At 42.0% G+C, this 20,343-nt stretch overlaps 1 protein-coding gene across 3 annotated transcripts in view; it reads left to right on the top strand.

Annotated features, from left to right (window-relative positions):
- RHOA (ras homolog family member A) overlaps positions 1–20,343 on the top strand; it is a 62,239-nt gene that overhangs the window by 39,774 nt on the left and 2,122 nt on the right. For 2 of the 3 annotated variants that reach the window (XM_027038715.2, XM_027038714.2), the window contains 3 exons: positions 11,008–11,164; positions 14,476–14,596; positions 20,134–20,264. In XM_027038715.2, the coding sequence (XP_026894516.1) occupies positions 11,009–11,164; positions 14,476–14,596; positions 20,134–20,264 (408 nt within the window). In that variant the 5' untranslated portion in view covers position 11,008. Of the gene's footprint in view, positions 1–10,982; positions 11,165–14,475; positions 14,597–20,133; positions 20,265–20,343 lie in introns of all 3 variants that reach the window. The other variant, XM_053219378.1, reaches the window with a different exon arrangement.

Below are 20,343 nucleotides of genomic sequence, written 5' to 3' on the forward strand. Positions count from 1 at the left end.
ACTGTGTTTCTAAGCAGCAAAGCCAGTCCCATCCTGTTTGTCTGTTTGTTTATTTGTTAGAGCAATCACTCACTTGAGGGGGTAGAGGCAGAGGTAGAGGAAGAGAGAGAATCATAACCACGCTCCATGCCCAGTGTGGACCGTAAGATCACGACCTGAGCCAAAGTCAACAGTTGGTTGCTTAACTTACTGAGCCACCCAGGCACCCCAAGTCCCATCCTCTTGAGTTCTGAGTAAGAGCCAGTCTTTGATAAGTTTTGAGTCTTCGGACAAGTAAAACAAAAGGTTCCTGCTCTTTTAGTAGAGACCATTAGCAGTTATAAAAGGGTTCTTTTTGTTTTGTTTTTTATGCTTCAACCACGAGATGATTGAATGCTACTGTAGACAGCCACCTATGTGTCATTGTTGAGTTCACCCTCTTGCTGTAACTTAAAGCTCTGTGTCCAAGCATTCTGGACACAGAAGGTCTTATTGACTTCTTGTGTGTATGGTCATCAGTAACTTTGTGAGTGAGACTATACCAGGAAGACTGAGGGGCTTTCATTTTGCCTATAGAATGAAACGGTCTATTATCAAAGCCAGGAACCAGGCAAGGCAGGCTCCATATCCAAGTCAGGGTCACCTTCTTCATTTTTCACTGTTGTAGGTGACTTTGAGTTGCAGCAGCCACTGATATTGTTAACTGCCTGTGTTGCCTTTCCAGGGAATTTTCTTGGCTTTGTAAGTCAAAGGGCAGAACCAGGCCCTATATACTTGGTACACTATCCTACTATGAACAATAACCACTAAGAGCAGTCATCTTTGCTCAGGTGCTACCTGGCTTTCTAGCAGCATTTTACAGAGATGTTTTCAGGTGGGAAGTATATATTTAAAACTGGAGGCCATTGAGGGGCATCTGGGTAGCTCAGTCAGTTAAGTGTCCAATTCTTGATTTTGGCTTAGGTCATGATCTCACAGTCCTTGAGATCAAGCCTGCATAGGGCTCTGTGCTGACAGTGCAGAGCCTGTTTGGGATTCTCTATCTCCCTCTCTGTCCTTCTCCCACTAGCTTTCTCTCTCTCTCTCTTTCTCTCTCTCTCTTTTTCTCTCTCTAGATAATAGTCTGCTTTTCAAGAGAATATCATTGAAATTCTCTACTTAGTATAGCATATATCCAGGTCCAAATAGTATTCTACACTGAAGTCTTTTTCAGTATTTTTGTGCTTAGCCTATGGTAGTTTGATTAGAATTCCAGGTTTCCAGGCGGAGCTGGCTGGCTCAGTGAGAAGAGCATGTGACTCTTAATCTTTGGGTCATGGGTTCCAGCCCCTCATTGGGTGCAGAGATCACTTAAATAAACTTAAAAGAATTTCAGTTGTCCGATCTTTTTTTTTTTTTTTAACTTTTTAATGTTTGTTTATCTTTGAGAGAGAAAGAGACATAGCGTGAGCAGGGGAGGGCAGAGAGAGAAGGAGACACAGAATCTGAAGTAGGCTGTAGGCTCTGAGCTGTCAGCACAGAGCCTAACACAGGCCTCGAATCCACAAACCATAAGATCCTGACCTGAGCCTAAGTCAGATGTTTAAATGACTGACTCACCCAGGTGCCCCTCAGTCAACAAATTCTTAACTGTTTGTTGTTGTTGTTTTGCTTTTTCATTCTGCTGAGTCCTATAAAAAACTATGATTGCTGCAAGAAAAGTGATCAGAGAGTGCCAATGAGTCAAGTTTTTAGGAGTACTTTTGGGATACATGCTCCTTCTTTGAGTTTTTGTTTCTCTTTATAAGCATCCCATTCAGCATGTCCTTGCCCCATTAGTTATGCAACTCCAAGTGGGAAAGGCCAAGCAAGATGTGGTACTTGTTCTGAAGGAGCTTAAACTCCAGGAATGGATATGAGTCAAGTACACAAGAAATATAACTGCTATCTCTCTCTCATAGAGTAGGATGTGATTGAATGTAAGTACCAAGAGAGGACCAAAGCCCTGCTTAGAGGCAACATTTGATTTTCGGGGGTGGAAAAATGTAGGACCAGAAATAAGATATGGGCTTTGGGGAGCGCCTGGCTGGCTTAGTTCGTAGAGCATGTGACTCTTGATCATGAGTTCAAGCCCCACAGTGGGCGTAGAGATTATTTAAAAATAAAATTAAAAAAAAAAAATCTTAAAAAATAAAAGGCTTTGGAACAGAAGGCAATATTAGGATGGACAGGTAAGGTGTTATTTTCTGAAGAAAGGAAGAAAAAATTCAAATAAGGCATTACTTTGAGCTGAGGTGGGGGGGTGGTTTACAAGGCCAGTTAGTGGAATTAGGTATGTGATAAAGATGAGAGAGAAGATGAAAGGAGAAAATAGGCTGCTTTAGTATTTTAAAGGACCCTCATGGTAAGGCTGAGGAGTCTTGACCTGATTTTGGCATTGAGGACCTTCTGAAGGCCCTTGAGCAAAGGCAGAATGGGCTGAAGCCCAGACATAGGAATGGAGAATTTGGCTACAGCAAGCAGGATAGAAGGGAGGTGAGACCAGTTGGAATTTTGCCTTCTTCCCAGATAGGCAGTACTGAAGACTTGAATTGGAACAATGATTATGGGAACTCAAAGTGGGTGGTGGTAGTGGTGGAAGGGAGACCCATGAAGGGGCAGAATTCCTCAGAACTTGAAAGCAGTCTTGCTGTGAGGAGCAAAGAAAAGAAAGTAAGATAATTGTTTAACCACAAGGTTTCTACAATGAGTTGAGTACCTTAGGAATGTAATTTTGTTTTCATCACCAAGACTGAGGTAACTGGAAAGAGAAGATTTGACAGAGATTGGGATGATGTCTGGGAGATGTTGAATTTGAGATGCCAGTGGAGCATAGAGTGGAGGTGTATCAGGAGTTTTAGAACAGGGACTGGGTCAGAGAAAGATTTGGGAATGACATTTCATAAAAGTAGTTTTTGAAGAATTGAGATCCCCGGAGAATAAAGTATAAGGAGAATGAGGGAAAAGCCCAGTCTTGGGGGAGTGATTAGGCGTAGAGGCTGTAGCTAAGGAGACAGACAACAGAGATCATATTTTGTTAGGGAGGTAAGTTACAACAAAAAATATCAAGGAGAATGCAGACTGGATTTTGTGAAGGTAGGTCATTGGTGACTTCTGAGAAAGTTTCAGGAGAAGTTTGGGCAGAAAGCAGATGGGAGGAATTTTAAGCAAGCCAGTATGAAGCTGCAGAAATGTATACCTTTTCTTTGAACAGGCCAGAGAGAGAAAGGTAACCAGAAGTAAGCATGGATGTGGGAAGATTTATTATTTTAAAATAGGGGCATTCTGCACTTTATTGTAGACTGAGAGAAGGAAGCCATTAGAGAGGGAGAGATGAAGGAGGTGTGTGATACCACAAGTGGCAATACTATATAAATTAAAAAGAGGACATGAGGTTAAGGCTGGCAGCGGGGGAGACCTTAGTAGTAGGAGTTGTTATTCACTGAGTGCCTCTGGTGATGCCAGACCCCATAAGAGATGTTTGTTGAGATACCTCACCCCCTCGGGTGCTGCCCTGGAGGCCTCAGGTGTGGCTCCTGAGAGTGAGTGAGCTGTCTGTCCTTGTGTCTTTTGAGTATGAAGCATGGGATCACATGGGATACTGCATGTAGCCCTTCTCTTGCTTTTCTTGGACACCTGTTTCTATTTGCATATGGGTGAGAAATATGTTAAAATATTGGTTGTTTTTGTTAACAGTAACTGCTTAATTTGCCAAAATTTAGTCCACAACCAAAACACAGTTTTTGAGATTGTGGGAGAGACTGGTCTTGTAATGGCAGATAACATAAATTGGAGTAGGTATTTTCTGTGCCCTCTCAGCACCATCAGAGATCTCCTTTTGTCATTTCTTTTTCCTTTCAACTTTTGTGAGGGCGGCACAGTAACCTACATAAAGATTTTGAACCAATGAAATAAATTTACAGTCCTTTACATATTGTTACAGGTGTCTTAAATAGATATGTCATACCTGATGGTTACTGAAAAAATAAACTTTTACTCAAAGCTCTTAAGAATTATTTCTGAGACTGTATTCAGCCTAGAAAATGACACATCTGGCAGAGAGACTGCAGAGAGCTCAGCGTGATTTCCTTTCAAGCTGGCAAGCCATGTACTTGAAAAAGATGCTAGATTATAGCAAAGTTAAAGGAAAGACTAGAGTAAATTTTCCTGGGTCATTTCAGGAAATAACCTGATGTTTGTACTTTTCACTTCTTGTCAACAACTTTGGTTGAATGGCTAGACTGCCAGAAATCATCTTGTAATTCTAGGCTTTCATTTTCATTTTGTCCCGTAATCACTTGTAATTTCTGTCTTCCTCAGCAGTAGGGGCTGATTGGTTTTACACTTCTCCTGGGCCACATGTTCCATAAGGAAAAAGTTCCAGAGCCTTTTTGGTTCTCCCTGGCATTTTCATTTTGTGTGTCTTTAACCACATTAGATTGAGAGAGATTATTTCTTGAGAATTGAGTGCCTTCTAGGAAGGATGTATTCAAAGCTGGCAGCCTTTTTTTGAACCAGGGATTTCCTGATGAATTTTGTGTCCTGTGAGGCTCTGGTTGTTTGACTTTGGGCACAAACCGATACAAACTAGGCCTGAAGAAATGTATAGAGTATATAAAATCATGAAGTGATTTTGAGAGCATGAGAAAAACAGAAAATGATATATGAATCCTATCAAGATGTTTGCAGTCAGACTAAACATAGAGGAACCATTTTTAAGAGAGAAATCCATTAATGTTTGTGCCCTGGATTCTGAAAATGAGGTAATCTATCTCCTTTCTCATTCAAAGAAATGTTTTTTGATTTTTTTATTTTCTTCTATTTAATACTTACTACATGCCCACTAAAGTACCAAACCACATAAAGCCGCAAAGAAATGTAAGATAGGTTATTTGCTCTGAGATGATTTGCAGTCTGGTTGGAAGACAAAACACACGGGAAACAAGTATAGGACCTTGAGGCAGGTCCCATATCCATTAGGAATCCAAAGCAAAAAGGGAAAGAGGGAGCTGAATGGGGTGGCCAGAGTGCCAGATTGTAGTTTAAAGTCTGGTCTCAACACAAAACTGTTTTGATTCCATGCTCCGATTGTTTGTCTTTTAAATTAAACTCCAAGCCCAGTGTGGGGCTTGAATTTATGAACCTGAGATAAGAATCACATGTTTTGGGGGCACCTGGGTGGCTCAGTCGTTTGAGCATCCGACTTCGGCTCAGGTCATGATCTCATGGCTTGTGAGTTTGAGCCCCGCGTCAGGCCCTGGGCTGATAGCTCGGAGCCTGGAGCCTGTTTCGGATTCTGTGTCTCCCTCTCTCTGCCCCTCCCCTGTTCACACTCTGTCTCTGTCTCTCTCAAAAATAAATAAACATTAAAAAAAAATTTTTTTTTAAAGAATCACATGTTTTATGCTCTACTGACTGAGTGAACCTGGTGCCCCTGCATACTCCTGTTACTTAAAGAATGATATTGAGCACATTTCCTGTTTACCTATATGCTTAGTGTCATGCTTTCATTATTAGTATTATCCTGTCTCTAATGCTTTTGTGTACAAAAAAAAAAAAAAAGATCCTTTAAAATCACTAGGTCATTTTATGGGTTTGATTAAAACTTTGTATTGCCTTTGTATATACTTAACCAGGCACATATTCATTGCAGTATGTTTAAGCATACCATGATGTCACAAATCAGTGATGGCAGCACTGTGAGCCCTTTCCATTATGGAATCTTCTCCTAAGGAGTTTATGCAATTTAAATTTAAAAGTTTTTTTTAATGTGTATTCATTTTTTGAGAGACACAGTGTGTGTGAGCAGGGGAGGGGCAGAGAGAGGGGGACAGAGGATCTGAATCAGGCTCTGCGCTGACAGCAGGAAGCCCGATGTGGGGCTCAAACCCACAAACTGTGAGATCATGACCTGAGCCGAATTCGGATGCTCAAAATGACTGAGCCACCCAGGCACCCCTGCGATTTAAATTTTAAAGCTAAATTTCTTATGTTTTCTGGACTTAGAAAATGTGTTTCTCTTGTTTCCCTCATGTATCCCAGTGGGTTGTTGAATCCACTCCAGTTTGGGAAACATTCGCTTTAGACAACCTGGTTTTGTGGGTTTGTATTGTTGAGGATTAGTGTGACTACAAGTAACGAAGACCTGAAAAATACCATTTTATTTTTATATATTTATTTATTTATTTTTTTAACGTTTATTTATTTTTGAGACAGAGAGAGACAGAGCATGAACAGGGGAGGGGCAGAGAGAGGGAGACACAGAATCGGAAACAGGCTCCAGGCTCTGAGCCATCAGCCTAGAGCCCGATGCGGGGCTCGAACTCCTGGACCGTGAGATCGTGACCTGAGCTGAAGTCGGACGCTTAACCGACTGAGCCACCCAGGCGCCCCTGAAAAAATACCATTTTAAACAAGACAGTTATTTTTCACAGAAAAGAAGTGTAGAAGTAGGCAGTCTGGGGCTGAGATGGTGACTCCCAAGAACAACTGGGGTCCAGGCTCTTTCTACCTGTTATGCCTCCAACTCCAGAACGTGGTATTCATGTTCTTCATTCATACTTCTACATCCTCACATTTCAGGATGGCTGTTCAGAAAGCATTCCTGGTTCCAGGTTTAAGCAGCAGAAAGAAGGAAGGGGATGAAGAAGGGCATGTGACTTCACTTTAGGAAAGACTTCGTGGAAATCCCACAGGCACTGCTGATTTCATCTCATGGGCTAGAACTTTGTACATGGCCATATCTAATTAAGGGAAGCTAAGAAATGTAGTCTTTTAGCTAGGCAACAAAGCACCCAGCTAGAAATTAGAATGCTGTTCTAAGAGGCAATGGTGGGAATTTGAGTGGCTGACAATTCGTCTCTGGCAAATGGAGGGATTCTGCAGGTTGTTTTGTTTTGTTTTGTAACAATAGCTTTATTAAAATACAATCCGTATATGTTACAATTCAACCATTTAAAGTATACAATTCAGTGTCATATATTCATAGTATATAGTGTATTCATAGAGACGTGCTCCATCTCCTAACAATTTGATCATCCTAAAAAGAAACCCCACCATTCCCTTAGTAATCATTTCCTTTCCTTTCTTTTCCAACTCCCTTCCTTAAGCAAACACCAGTTGACTTTGTATTTTCCTATTCTGGACATTTTATATAAAGGGAGTCATTTAATATGTGGTTCTTTGTGGCCGCCTTCTTTCACATATGTAATGTTTTCAGATTTCATCCATATTGTAGCATGTATTAGTACTTTTCTCTTTTTATTGCCTAATATTCCATTGTTTGGATATATATACTACATTTTATCTGTTCATTAGTTGTTGGATGTTTGGTTTCTTTCCACTCTTTGAATATGATGAGTATTTTCAATGCTGCTGTGAACATTTGTCCACAAGTTTTTGTATGGACATACGTTTTTGTTTTTCTCCGATGGTATGTCTAGGAATGGAATTGCTGGGTCATGTCTATTCAGATCCCTTGCCCATTTTTAAAGTGGATTCTTTGATTTTTTTTTTAATGTTTATTTATTTTTGAGACAGAGACAGAGCATGAATGAGGGAGGGTCAGAGAGAGAGGGAGACACAGAATCTGAAGCAGGCTCCAGGCTCTGAGCTGTCAGCACAGAGCCAGACACGGGGCTCGAACTCACGGATCATGAGATCATGACCTGAGCCAAAGTCAGACGCTTAACCAACTGAGCCACCCAGGCGCCCCGGATTCTTTGATTTTTTTGTTATTGAGTTTGTAGTTCTTTATATATTCTGGATCCAAATCAACACCCTGAGCCAGACCACCCACCTAAGCTGCTCTTCTGTTGTATTGTAAGGTTCTTTATGTATTCTAGATACAAGTCCCTTATTAGATATGTTATTTGTAAACATTTGCCAGTATTCTGTGGGTTGTCCTCTCATTTTTATTTACTTATTTATTTATTTTAAAGTAGGCCCTACACCCAACGTGGGGCTTGAACTCAGGACCCTGAGATCAAGAGTCATGTGCTCACTGGGGCGCCTAGGTGGCTCAGTCAGTTAAGCGTCTGACTTCAGCTCAGGACGTGATCTTGTGGTCCATGGGTTTGAGCCCCATGTCAGGCTCTGTGCGGACAGCTCAGTCCTGCTTCAGATTTTGTGTCTCCCTCTCTCTTTCTGCCCCTCTCCCACTCACACTCTGTCTCTCTCTCTCTCAAAAATAAATAAACATTAAAAAAAGAGAGAGAGTCATGTGCTCAGGGCACCTGGGTGGCTCAGTGGGTTAAGCATCTGACTCTTGATTTTGGTTCAGGTCATGATCTCACAGTTTGTGAGTTTGAGCCTCATGTCAGGCTCTGTGCACCGTCCCCAGCCCCTGACTCTCTGAAATAAACTTACAAAAAAAAAAGAGTCACATGCCTTACCAGCTGAGCCAGCACATGCCTTACCAACTGAGCCAGCCAGGTGCCCCATGTCTTCTTGTTTTCTTTCTGTCTTTTTTAAGTTTATTTATTTTGAAAGCGAGAGTGCACATGCATGGAGCAGGGCTTGTGGGCTCGAACCCACAAACTATGAGATCATGCCCTGAGATGATGATCAAGGACTGACCATTAAACTGACGGAGCCACCCAGGCACCCCTTGATGGTATCTCTTGAAGCACAAAAGTTGGTTGCTAATGATGAATATATTCTTTGTGTGTGTGTGTGTGTGTGTGTATGTGTGTGTGTGTGTGTGTGTGTGTCAGAGAGAGAGAGAGAGAGAGAGAGAGAGAGGAGAAGAGAAGAGAAGAGAAGAGAAGAGAAGAGAAGAGAAGAGAAGAGAAGAGAAGAGAAGAGAAGAGAAGAGAGAGACTTAAGCAGGCTCCACACTCAGCACAGAGCCTGACTCTGGGCTTCATCCCAAGATCCCAGGATCATGACCTGAGCTGAAATCAAGAGTCAGTGGCTCAGTCGGTTGAGCATCTAACTTCGGCTCAGGTCATCATCTCACAGTTTATGAGTTTGAGCCCCGTATCAGGCTCACTGCTGTTAGTGCAGAGCCTGCTTCGGATCCTCTGACTCCCTCTCTCTCTGCCCTTCTCCCAGTTGCACTCTGTCTCAAAAATAAACAAACCACCATGGGGCGCCTGGGTGGCGCAGTCGGTTAAGCGTCCGACTTCAGCCAGGTCACGATCTCGCGGTCCGTGAGTTCGAGCCCCGCGTCAGGCTCTGGGCTGATGGCTCGGAGCCTGGAGCCTGTTTCCGATTCTGTGTCTCCCTCTCTCTCTGCCCCTCCCCCGTTCATGCTCTGTCTCTCTCTGTCCCAAAAATAAATAAAAAACGTTGAAAAAAAAAATTAAAAAAATAAACAAACCATCAATCGATCAATCACAGTGGCCAGGAGCTGGAAGCTACCTGATATCTATCCATGGATCAAAGGGCAGTGTAGTATATACATACAATGGAATGTTATTCAGCCTTAAAAGGAAGTAAATTCTGACACATGATACAACATGTATGAACCTTGAAGACATTATGTTGGGTAAAATAAGCCAGTCACAAAAGGACAAATAGTGCTGATTCCACTTCCAAATGAGGTAGCATGAGACAGAAAGTAGAATGGTGGTTGTCAGGGGTGAGTAGGGAGAAAAGGGAGATAGGGAGTTAAATATTTTATGGTGTTAACTCTTACATTTGGGCTTATCCATTTTGAGTTGATTTTTGTATATGATTTGAGGTGTAGCATTCTGACTTTATTCTTTTGTATGGATCTATTCAGTTGTCTCAACACTATCTGTTGAAAATAGACTTTTTCCTCTAAAGACTGTCTTTCCTCCATCAAATTGTTTTGGCATCCTTGTTGAAAATCACTTTGACCCTAGGGGCACTTTGGTGGTTCAGCTGGTTAAGCATCAGACTCAGGTCATGATCTCACAGTTTGAGTTTGAGCTCTGCATCATGCTCTCTGCTATCAGCTCCAAGCCTGCTTTGATTCTCTGCCTCCCTCTCTCTTTGCCCCTCCCCCTCACTTGCACACATTCTCTCCTCTCTCTCTCTCTCTCTCTCTCTCTCTCCCTCTCGCTCAAAAATGAATAAACATTAAAAAAAAAACACTTGACTCTAAATGTGGGGGGTTATTTCTGGACTCTCAATTGATCACAGTGTCTGTCTTTATGACAGTGCAACACTATCTTGATTACTGTATCTTTGCAGTAAGTTTTGAAATCAGGAAGTGTGAGTCTTGCAACTTTGTTCTTCTTTTTCACTATTGTTTTAGCCATTCTGGGTCCATTGAATTTCTGTGTGAATTTTCCGTTCAGTTAGTCGATTTCTGCAAAGAAGCCAACTGGTATTTTGATAAGGATTGTCTTAAATCTGTAGAATAATTTGGAGGATGTTGTCATTTAACAGTATTGTCTTCCAATCTGGAAACATGAATGTCTTTTCATTTATTTAGATCTTTCTCTCAACAGTGTTTCAGAGTTTTCAGAGTATGTTTAGTACTTTTGTTAAATTTATCCCTATTCATTTTGAAGCTATTATAAGTGAAATTGTCTTAATTTCATTTTCAGTTTGTTCATTGCAAGGTTATAGAAATACAATTGATTTTTATATGTTCATCCTGTATCCTGCCACCTTGCTGAATTTGTTCTAATAATTTAATGGATTCCTTAGGATTTTCTGTATATAAGATCATGTCATCTGCAAATTAGGATAGTATTACTTATTCATTTCCAATCTGGATGTTTTATTTCATTTTCTTGCTTAATTACTCTGGATAGAATCTCCAGTATCATGTTGGATAGAAGTGGCAAGAGTGGCCATTCTTGTCTTGTTCCTGATTTGGGGGGAAAGCTTTCAGTCTTTTTACCGTTAAGTATAACCTTAGTTGTGGGGTTTTGGTATGACCTTTTGGTGTCAAGTGGAAAGGGGTACTAACATTTTGTATTTGGGTGTGCTAATAGAGGCTTGTTCCCTATGGTCAGAACAGTGTGTGTCATAGCCTGAGGCTATTAATAGCTTCTTGTTCATTTTAGATAACACCTTTGTCTCCTGTTTCAGCATGGCTGCCATCCGGAAGAAACTGGTGATTGTTGGTGATGGAGCCTGTGGCAAGACTTGCTTGCTCATCGTCTTCAGCAAGGACCAGTTCCCAGAGGTGTATGTACCCACAGTGTTTGAGAACTATGTGGCAGATATTGAAGTTGATGGAAAGCAGGTAAGTACACTTTCCTTAACAACTAGTATTGTTTTGCCTGTTAGGCTATTCATAGAGCCTGTAGAGAATTAGGCCTTTTTGTCTCTTCAGTATACAATATAATAACGAACATGTTTGAATGAGAAATTCATTCTGTTCTGGCATCTTAGCCCAACTTTATTCATTTTTAATTGCTATCATCTAGACTTTGCTCAATTCATATGTATTTTAGATGAAAAGCCTTAGTATATGTGGTCCTCGCAGCTTTATTTATATTTGAAATTTAGTTTGTTGCCAGACAGATAACGCTAAAATGAACCTCTTTGTATGGATGGACTTTTTTTTCCTCCCAGTCTGTCAATATTTCCTTAAGTGCTGAAGAATGAGATTACTACGTCAAGAGGTCCTTATTTTGTGTCTCAAGGGGGGTGTATTGATCTGTACCACCAGCAGTATGACATTTAAACAACATACTCACATTTAAGTTTTTTTTTAAATGTTCATCTATTTTTGAGAGACAGAGTATGAGCAGGGGAGGGACAGAGAGGGAGATACAGAATCCGAAGCAGGCTCTCCAGGCTCCGAGCTGTCAGCACAGAGCCATATGCAGGGCTTGAACCCACAAACCGTGACGCGAAATCATGACCCAAGCTGAAGTTGGACACTCAACCAACTGAGCCACCCAGGCACCCCCTCACATTTAATTTTTTTAAATGTTTTTGACTTTAACATAAATAGGCTGCTACAGTTGCTTCAACTGCCTGTCATTGGCAATGAGGACAGTGTTTCTTCATGTCTATCTTGAAAGTCCACTGGCAAGACTGGAGCAAAACTCTTCTGGAATTACAGTATATGTTTTTTGGGGTTTTTTTTTAAGATTTTTTTTTTAAGTTTATTTATTTATTTTGAGAGACAGGGAGAGAAAGAAAGCATAAGCAGGGGAGTGGCAGAAAGAGAAAAGATCCCAGGCAGGATCTGCACTGTCATTGGGGAGCCTGACATGGGGTTCAAACTCACAAACCATGAGATCATGATCTGAGCTGAAGTCAGATGCTCAACTGACTGAGCCAGGCACCTCAGTATATGTTTGTGGTTTGTTTTTTTGTTTTGTTTTGTTTTTTAAATCTTCTTCCTTTCATTGTCAGAATAATTTCTTACACAGCTCTCTGTGCATCTTTTGAAAAGGAATGAAATTCCCACCGCAGATAGGTCAGCTGAAAAGAAAACTAGAACAAAGGGCTCTTTGCCAACAGTTTGCGGCACATTAAGCCAGCTGCTCAGAATTCTTGGGTCCCCAAAATAAAAGTGCTTGATAGCAACTCGGTAACCTCCAAGCTGGGAGAGGGTGCTACCTAGGAATGTTCATGTAAGAGTATACAGTAATAGAACCTAGGAAACCATCCAAGATTCTAGGTGATTGTGGTTCCAGGAACAGACATACCAAAGATGGAAAGGCCCATTCTGATAAGAGACAAGGTCCAACACCTGAACCGTTTATCAGGAGACAGTCATGGTTGGATGTATCTGACTAAATACACATGAGGCATGGAGGGGTCAAGGTAGTGTGATTTGGCAGAGAGTGAATGAGCTGTACCATTCTGAGGGCAGGTCTATTGTGATAATAGATATATTGTCACAAAGATTATATTGATAATCAATATTGATTGATATTGATATCAATATATTATAAATATACATACCAGAGGTACCTGCATGGCTCATTTGGTTGAATGTGTTATTCTTGGTTTCAGCTCAGGTCATGCATGATGCCAGGGTTGTGGAATCAAGCCCCACATCGAGCTCTGCACTAAGCATGGAGTCTGCTTGGGATTCCCTCTCTTTCCCTCTGCATGTGCACGCGCTTGCGCTCTCTCTAATAAAAGATAAATGAGAAAAATTTTTTAATAAGTAAATACACATACCCAACTAATGGTGTATGTACATGACAAGTGCAATGGGCCTAGTGGAGGTTGTGAGTGATGCATCCTAGGGCAAAGGTTGAGGGTGGAAGAGATAATTAGCCATCAACTTTAAGGAAAGAATGATATGTAGAAATTCTGAAATACAGGCAGAGTGGGACTTCTGGGTGGCTCAGTCGGTTAAGACTCTGACTTTGGCTTGGGTCATGATCTCGTGGTTGAGTTAGGGCCCTGCATCGGGCTCTCTGCTGTCAGTGCGGAGCCCACTGCAGATCTTCTGTCTTCCTCTCTCTCTGCCCCTCCCCTGCACTCTCTCTCTCTCTCTCTTTCTTTGTCTCTCAAACAGAAAATAAACATTAAAAATTTTTTAAATACAGACTGTGAAGGTTCTAGGAGAAAAAGAGTATTCCACATATTAGAGGGAGAGCTCCTTGGGCCCCAACGTGTCCCTGAGCAGACGATATTAAAATCCCACTCTGGTTGTGGGAAATCACAGGGCTGCCTGCAGTGCTGGACGACATGGAAAGGGACCTATGTCCAGAGCCCAATCATCAGTTTGCCCTCCTATCACGTGAAGGTGTGCAGGTTCCCAAGTGCGAAAGGTGTACTCTGCTACCTTAGTGATGCTTTCATTCAAACATTTTTTGAGGAGAAAACGCACAGCCAGAGACCTTTCCTGTCCGCTCAGACCTTGCCTAACAGCATGGTGTCTTTTCTTACCCATCAACTCAAATACAGTCTTCTCTCCGTGTTTCCACATTTGAGCAGAATGAGGAGACAAAACAAGGAAGTGGTTGAGTTAGAATGTATTAGCAAAAGTTACTCAGGTCTGGTGTTTCCCTGTCTTGCCGTATACACCTGGTGGAATATTATTTACAGTTTGATTTCCCTTCTTGTTCATCTGCTTTTCTATGTAGAATGTTGTTTATAATTAAATACTGTACTTCTCACAAAGTTATTTTTGACTTCACATTTTGAATTATGTAAGTATAGTATTTTGAGAAATTTCAGCCTAAAACTACTACTACTATTATATTACTATTATTATTATTTAAATGTTTGTTTTGCGTGTACAAGCGGGGGAGGGACACAGAGAGAGGGAGGCAAAATCCCAAGCCAGCTCTGTGCCATCAGCACGGAGCCTGACGCCGGGCTCAAACTCATAAACTGTGAGATCATGACCTGAGCCAAAACCAGGAGTTGGACATTCAACTGACTAAGCCACTCAGATGCCCCTCAACCTGAAACAATTTAATCATACCCTCCACCTCAGGCTTGATGCTTAGTAAAAGTGAACATTCTTATGTTTTACTATTTGGGATAGTTTGCCATTTGAATGTACTTTGGTAAGTACCACTTCTGAAAATGGGTAGGATTAACCTTGCACTCATGTGTTTATTTTTCTTATCACAGGTAGAGTTGGCTTTGTGGGATACAGCTGGGCAGGAAGATTATGATCGCTTGAGGCCTCTCTCCTATCCGGACACTGATGTTATACTGATGTGTTTCTCCATTGACAGCCCTGATAGTTTAGGTGAGTAGCCCTGCAGCCTGATGTTTGTCACTGCCTGTGTGCCTGGCCAGCACCTGGTTTCTCACATCCTTTCTGGGCATCAAGTGGTTGAAAAGCAAACGTGATCTTCATAGAAGGAATCATCAGTGGCCAGAATCCTAGAGCCTTGGGACTATACAGCCTGGGCCTGGGTGGCTTTTCAGCCTAGTTCTCCCATAGCTGCCATGTGTCTACCTTGTAAAAGTAGCTGGGTTCCAAATATAAACCCATCTTTTAGACTAAGATTTGGGGAAGTTTTTGTGGGTGCCCACACCTTTTTTCAATACTTCATATTGAGCTTGTTGCCTTCTAATATCTTCTGATTTTCTCTTTCCTAGTAGTGTTTTCAAAGCTCCATTTTAGCTCTTTTCTAAAGTGTCTTAGCTAATAAAGAGAGACTTGAACTTCACTTTTCCACTAGCTCAGTTGGTGACTTGTCTCAGTAGCTACTTTCCTTCAGAAAAAGACTGAATAACACTGACCTCACACTCTGCTAAACAAGGCACCAAGGCCTGAAACAGAACTTACTTTCAGTTTGTACTTACTTGAAGACGACAAAATATCTCTCTTGATAATGCAGTGCTCTATATCAACAGAGTAGCATGTGGGCCAAGAATATTGTCATTAACAAACAACCTTGGAGAGCCTGTTGGTGGTGTGGGCTTGTGCTGACCAGTTAGGGTTATGTGACTTTTTTTTTTTGTTGTCATGGATGTACTCATTTTAATGACAATATACTGGGTCCCTCCAAGATTTTGAACCACTTGACCAAAGTTATGCATCCCAAGGAGTCAACCTGAGATTGAGCCTCTGGGCAGTATCTCCTAGGACTGAAACAGAGCAAGTACTCTCTGCCATTGGTTCACTTTGGTCATTTTCAATAGTTGTTTTAGTTTTGGTTTTTCAAACAAATCTGGCTTCCTTTGGGGGCGCCGTTGGAAGGCCCTGGGTGGGGCAGAGCTTTAGACCACAGAAAAATAGAGCCATGTGAAACCCTCCCCTCATATACATATCATGGACTTTGTCTAAGTCCTATAGGAATGAAGAGGAATGTGTGCCCTGTAGCTCATCATCCAAGGTATAGTCCTCTAGGGACAAAAACACCTTCAGAGCAGAAAGTTACTCTTCAGTCTCACTTTTTAAAGAACCTGTCTCCTGTCTCAAAGGAGGTTCTTCAGCTTTTGACCTCTGTCTGTTTACTGGCCATGACTTATTTCCTACTGGCCCTTCCCCCCAGAGGGTAGGCTCTGGGGAGGAGAGCAGAGGTAGAAAGTAAAGAGACAGAGAGATGGATCTCTGAAGTACAGACACACCTGGGGAGAGGGTCTGATGTTGGAGGATAGATACTCTGCCTTACCTGGAAGTCACTGCAGGAGTGTGGTAGGTAGGTGGAGCTCCTTTAAAAAAAAAAAAACAAAAAATAAAGGGCGCCTGGGTGGCTCAGTCATTAAGCTTCTGACTTTGGCTCAGATGACTGAACTAGCTTCATTTTGCCAAAGCCCTTTTATTTTATTTTATTTTATTTTATTTTATTTATTTATTTATTTTTTTTTTTTTTAGCGGTTTTTATTTATTTTTGAGACAGGGAGAGACAGAGCATGAACAGGGGAGGGTCAGAGAAAGGGAGACACAGAATCTGAAACAGGCTCCAGGCTCTGAGCTGTCAGCACAGAGCCCAACGCGGGGCTCGAACTCACGGACCGCAAGATCATGACCTGAGCCGAAGTCGGCCGCTTAACCGACTGAGCCACCCAGGCGCCCCTGCCAAAGCCCTTTAAAAATTTGTTTTGGCTTGGGTGTAGGGGAGAATCCCACCAGTAGTTTGCCTAAGTAAAATGTGTTAAGGGAACACAAAAGCCTGGATCAAGGGACGCCTGGCTGACTCGGTCTGTAGACCCTGTGACTTTTGATCTTGGGGTTGTGAGTTTGATCCCCACATTGGGCATAGAGATTACTTAATTAGAAAAAAAAAGTTTGGGGCACCTGAATGTCTCAGTCAGTTAAGCGTCCGACTTCGGTTCAGGTCATGATCTCACGGTTCATGAGTTCGAGCCCCGCATCGGGCTCTGGGCTGACAGCTTAGAGCCTGGAGCCCACTTCAGATTCTGTCTCCCTCTGTCTGCCCCTCCACTGCTTGCACTCTGTTTCTCGCATTGTCTCAAAAATAAATACACATTTAAAAAAATGTTTTGTTTTGTTTTTTTAAGAAAAAAAAGTCTGGATCGAGAAAATGAAAAGCTAATGTCAACCTAATGCTGGACTTGATTTATTTGATTGGATGTTAGACCATGGCCCTGCATCTAGATGTAGGATGGCAAGTTTGATCAGGAATCAGAATTTCGGTGTGAGAGTTTCAGCCCTGCTGCCAGCCAGTCCTATGATAATTTACTTTTTAGAGCCTCTGCTGTCTATGACCATGCCAGATCATGACTGGCAATTGGTCTCTAGTCTGTATTCTAGTTGAGAGCTAGGGTAGCAAACTTGTAAAAGACCAAATAGTAAAAACTTAATCTTGGCCATATGTTTTCTGTTGCAACTATTCAACTCTGTTGTTGTATCACAAAAGCAGCCATAGAAAATATAGCAGCCATAGAAAATATATATAGAAAATATATAAATGAATGAACTTGGCTGTATTCCAGTAAAACTTTACTGATAAAAATAGACTCCAGGGGCACCTGGATGGCTTAGTTGGTTAAACATCTGACCTTGGCTCAGGTCATGATCTCACGGTTTATGGATTCAAGTCCCTCTTTCTCTGCCCCTCCCCTGCTCATACGCTTTCTCTCAAAAATGAATAAAATTAAAAAATTAAAAAAGACTCCAGACAAGATTTTATTTGCCAATCTCTCTTGATGATAAGAATTCATTCTCTTTATTTATGAAAAGCGGCAAAGGTAAGACAGAGGCAATTCATTTTAATTTTAATTTATGTTTCTTGAGTTCCAGGGGTAGGGAGACCATTGGAGTAATAATTTCTCTTTTTGTTTTGTTTTGTTTAAGAGAGAGAAGGTGCAAGTGAGTGAGGGGCAGAGAGAAAAAGAGAGAATCCCATGAGGGGCAGAGAGAGAGAGAAGCGGGACTCACCCAGGGCTCCTGTTTTTACCTGAAGCAGGGCTCATGCTCACCTGATGTGGAACTCGAACTCACGAACTGTGAGATCATGACCTGAACCAAAGTCAGATACTTAATGACTGAGTCACCCAAGCACCCCCCTCTTTTTTATGTCTATTATTTATTTTGAGAGAGAGAGCATGAGCAGGGGAGGAGCAGAGAGAAGGAATCCCAAGCTGGATCTGCTGTGTCACACAGTCCAACGTGGGGCTCAAACCCACGAACCATGAGATCATGACCTAGGCTAAAATCAAGAGTCGACGCTCAACTAGCTGAGCCACCCTGGTGCCCCTGGAGTAATAATTTCATATATTCACCAAATAATATTGACCACCTATTTGTAGAAGAAACTTCTTCTAGATTAAGGGAGACAAAAGCAAGAACAACTGTAAACCCAGAAAACTTAATGGTAAATCTGATAGCAAGAAATTTCACAAATAACTTTCATGGAGGGGTGCCTGGGTGGCTCAGTTGGTTAGGCAGCTGACTTCAGCTCAGGTCATGATCGCAGGGCTCGAACTCAACGGACCGTGAGATCATGACCTGAGCTGAAGTTGGACATTTAACCGACTGAGCCACCCAGGCGCCCCCAAAATTTTTTTTAAAAAAAAAAGGAAAAATAACATTCGTGGAGGTGGTATGGAGTGGTCCATGGTAATATTCTGTTTAAGAGGATGACCATGGGATGGATGGTCAGCAACCCAACTAAAAAGGTGACTTCTGAGAGACACCTAAATTAACTGAGGGAAGCCAATACAGATATCCAACAAAACAGCCTTCCAGGTAGAGAGAACAGCAGGTGCAAAGTCACTGAGGCAAGAAGAGGAGGGAAGGAATCCAGTGTAGCAGCAGGGGTGGCAGTGAGGGTTGTAGAGCAATGTGGTTAATGGTGTGGACCTTTCCTTTTTCCTCATGAGATTGGAGCTCTTGGAAGGTTTGAACAAGGGAGTGATGTCTCACTTACCTTTTAAAGTGATCACTGTTGGGGCACCTGGGTGGCTCAGTTGGTTAAGCGTCCACCTTCAGCTCAGGTCATGATCTCATGGTTTGTGAGCCCAGGCCCTGCATCAGCCTCTGTGCTGACAGCTCAGAGTCTGGAGCCTGCTTCGGATTCTGTGTTCTCCCTCTCTCTCTGCCCCTCCCCCCCTCATGCTCTGTCTCTCTCTCTCTCAAAACTGAATAAACGGCAAACAAATTTTTTTTAAAAGTGATCACTGTTGTAGCTGAACTGAAAACTGACCACAGGTGCACAGGTGAGAGCAGAGTTTGCGGCTGAGGCTGTTTGGCTTTGTTGTTAGATGTGCTGGCCCTTTACTCTTTATTGTTCTGAGGACTGAAACACTGCATTTCTTTGAGAAACTGTTTGTTTCAGAATAAAGCTTTGAGTATCAAGTTACAACATTAGTGATACAGTCAACTCTGTGGCTGCTATAACAAAGGAAGAAGGAAGCATTCAAGTGTCAATCTTGTGTGCTGAAGAGTGGAGCATTGAATTACAGGAGTTTCCTGACCTCCCTCATGTAGTTTCTTTACCTGATTTGGTCTTTCAGCCAGAAGACAGAGCATCTTTCTGTATTCTAAGTAACTCTTGTCTTTTTGGTAATTTGTCTTGAAGTCATGGAGCAAACAGTTTACTTCTAAAATATAGACTCAAATTACAAGCAGACCATTTAAATGATTGTCATACTAAGCACTTTGTATGTGTGGACTCAGAATAATCCTATGTAAGGTAGGTATTACTGTTATCCCCCTTTTATAAAATCATGCCTGACACTGAGATGCCCAAGGCAGTGGTTATGGGAGGTTGAACCCAGGCCACTCACACTCCATGATGTATGTCCAACCTTTCTAAATTAGTAGAGTATTGGCAAGAAGCTACAGCTGGTTATCACTCACTTTCAGAAGTCATTCTTGAGCCATTTGAAATACCAATAACCTACACGATGGGGGTCATACTAAAGGTCCATAAGCTAGGTGTAGAGAGAACATGTAGACCCTGGCTGGGCCAGCTGCAACTGTAGAATGGAGACCTTTTCTGTAAGATGTGGTCAGAGTTACTAGCCAGCAGTGACAGAGATGGTCCATGGATAGCTTCCCTCCTTCAGTCAGGTTGTATCATTGTGGAGCCACCCTGTGTTCTGGAACCTTTCCTCCTCCAGAGACTTTAACTGGGTCCCACTTCCACAGGAGGTGAGCTCTTCAGTGGGAACTGAGAAAAAGCTGATGATTCTGTGCCTAAGGGAAGGGGGTTGGATTTTGCCTTTTACTGTGGTTTTGAAACTAGTGAGATTCCATTAAATATCCAGCATGCTTTTTAAATAGTTTCTTTGCAGTTTAGCTAGGGGCTCTTGGAGATTCTTCAAGATAGAACTACTTGTATCTTGTATATATTTTGCTTCTTTCAGAAAACATCCCAGAAAAATGGACTCCGGAAGTCAAGCACTTCTGTCCCAATGTGCCCATCATTCTGGTTGGAAACAAGAAGGATCTTCGGAATGATGAGCACACAAGGCGGGAGCTGGCCAAGATGAAGCAGGCATGATCTGGGGCAGGGCTCTGTTTTCCTATAGCATTCTTGAACCCAAGGTTGGATGTTCAGGAGGCCCAGTAGAAAT

The sequence above is a fragment of the Acinonyx jubatus genome, chromosome A2 (assembly GCF_027475565.1).
Source record: "Acinonyx jubatus isolate Ajub_Pintada_27869175 chromosome A2, VMU_Ajub_asm_v1.0, whole genome shotgun sequence".
NCBI lineage: Eukaryota > Metazoa > Chordata > Mammalia > Carnivora > Felidae > Acinonyx > Acinonyx jubatus.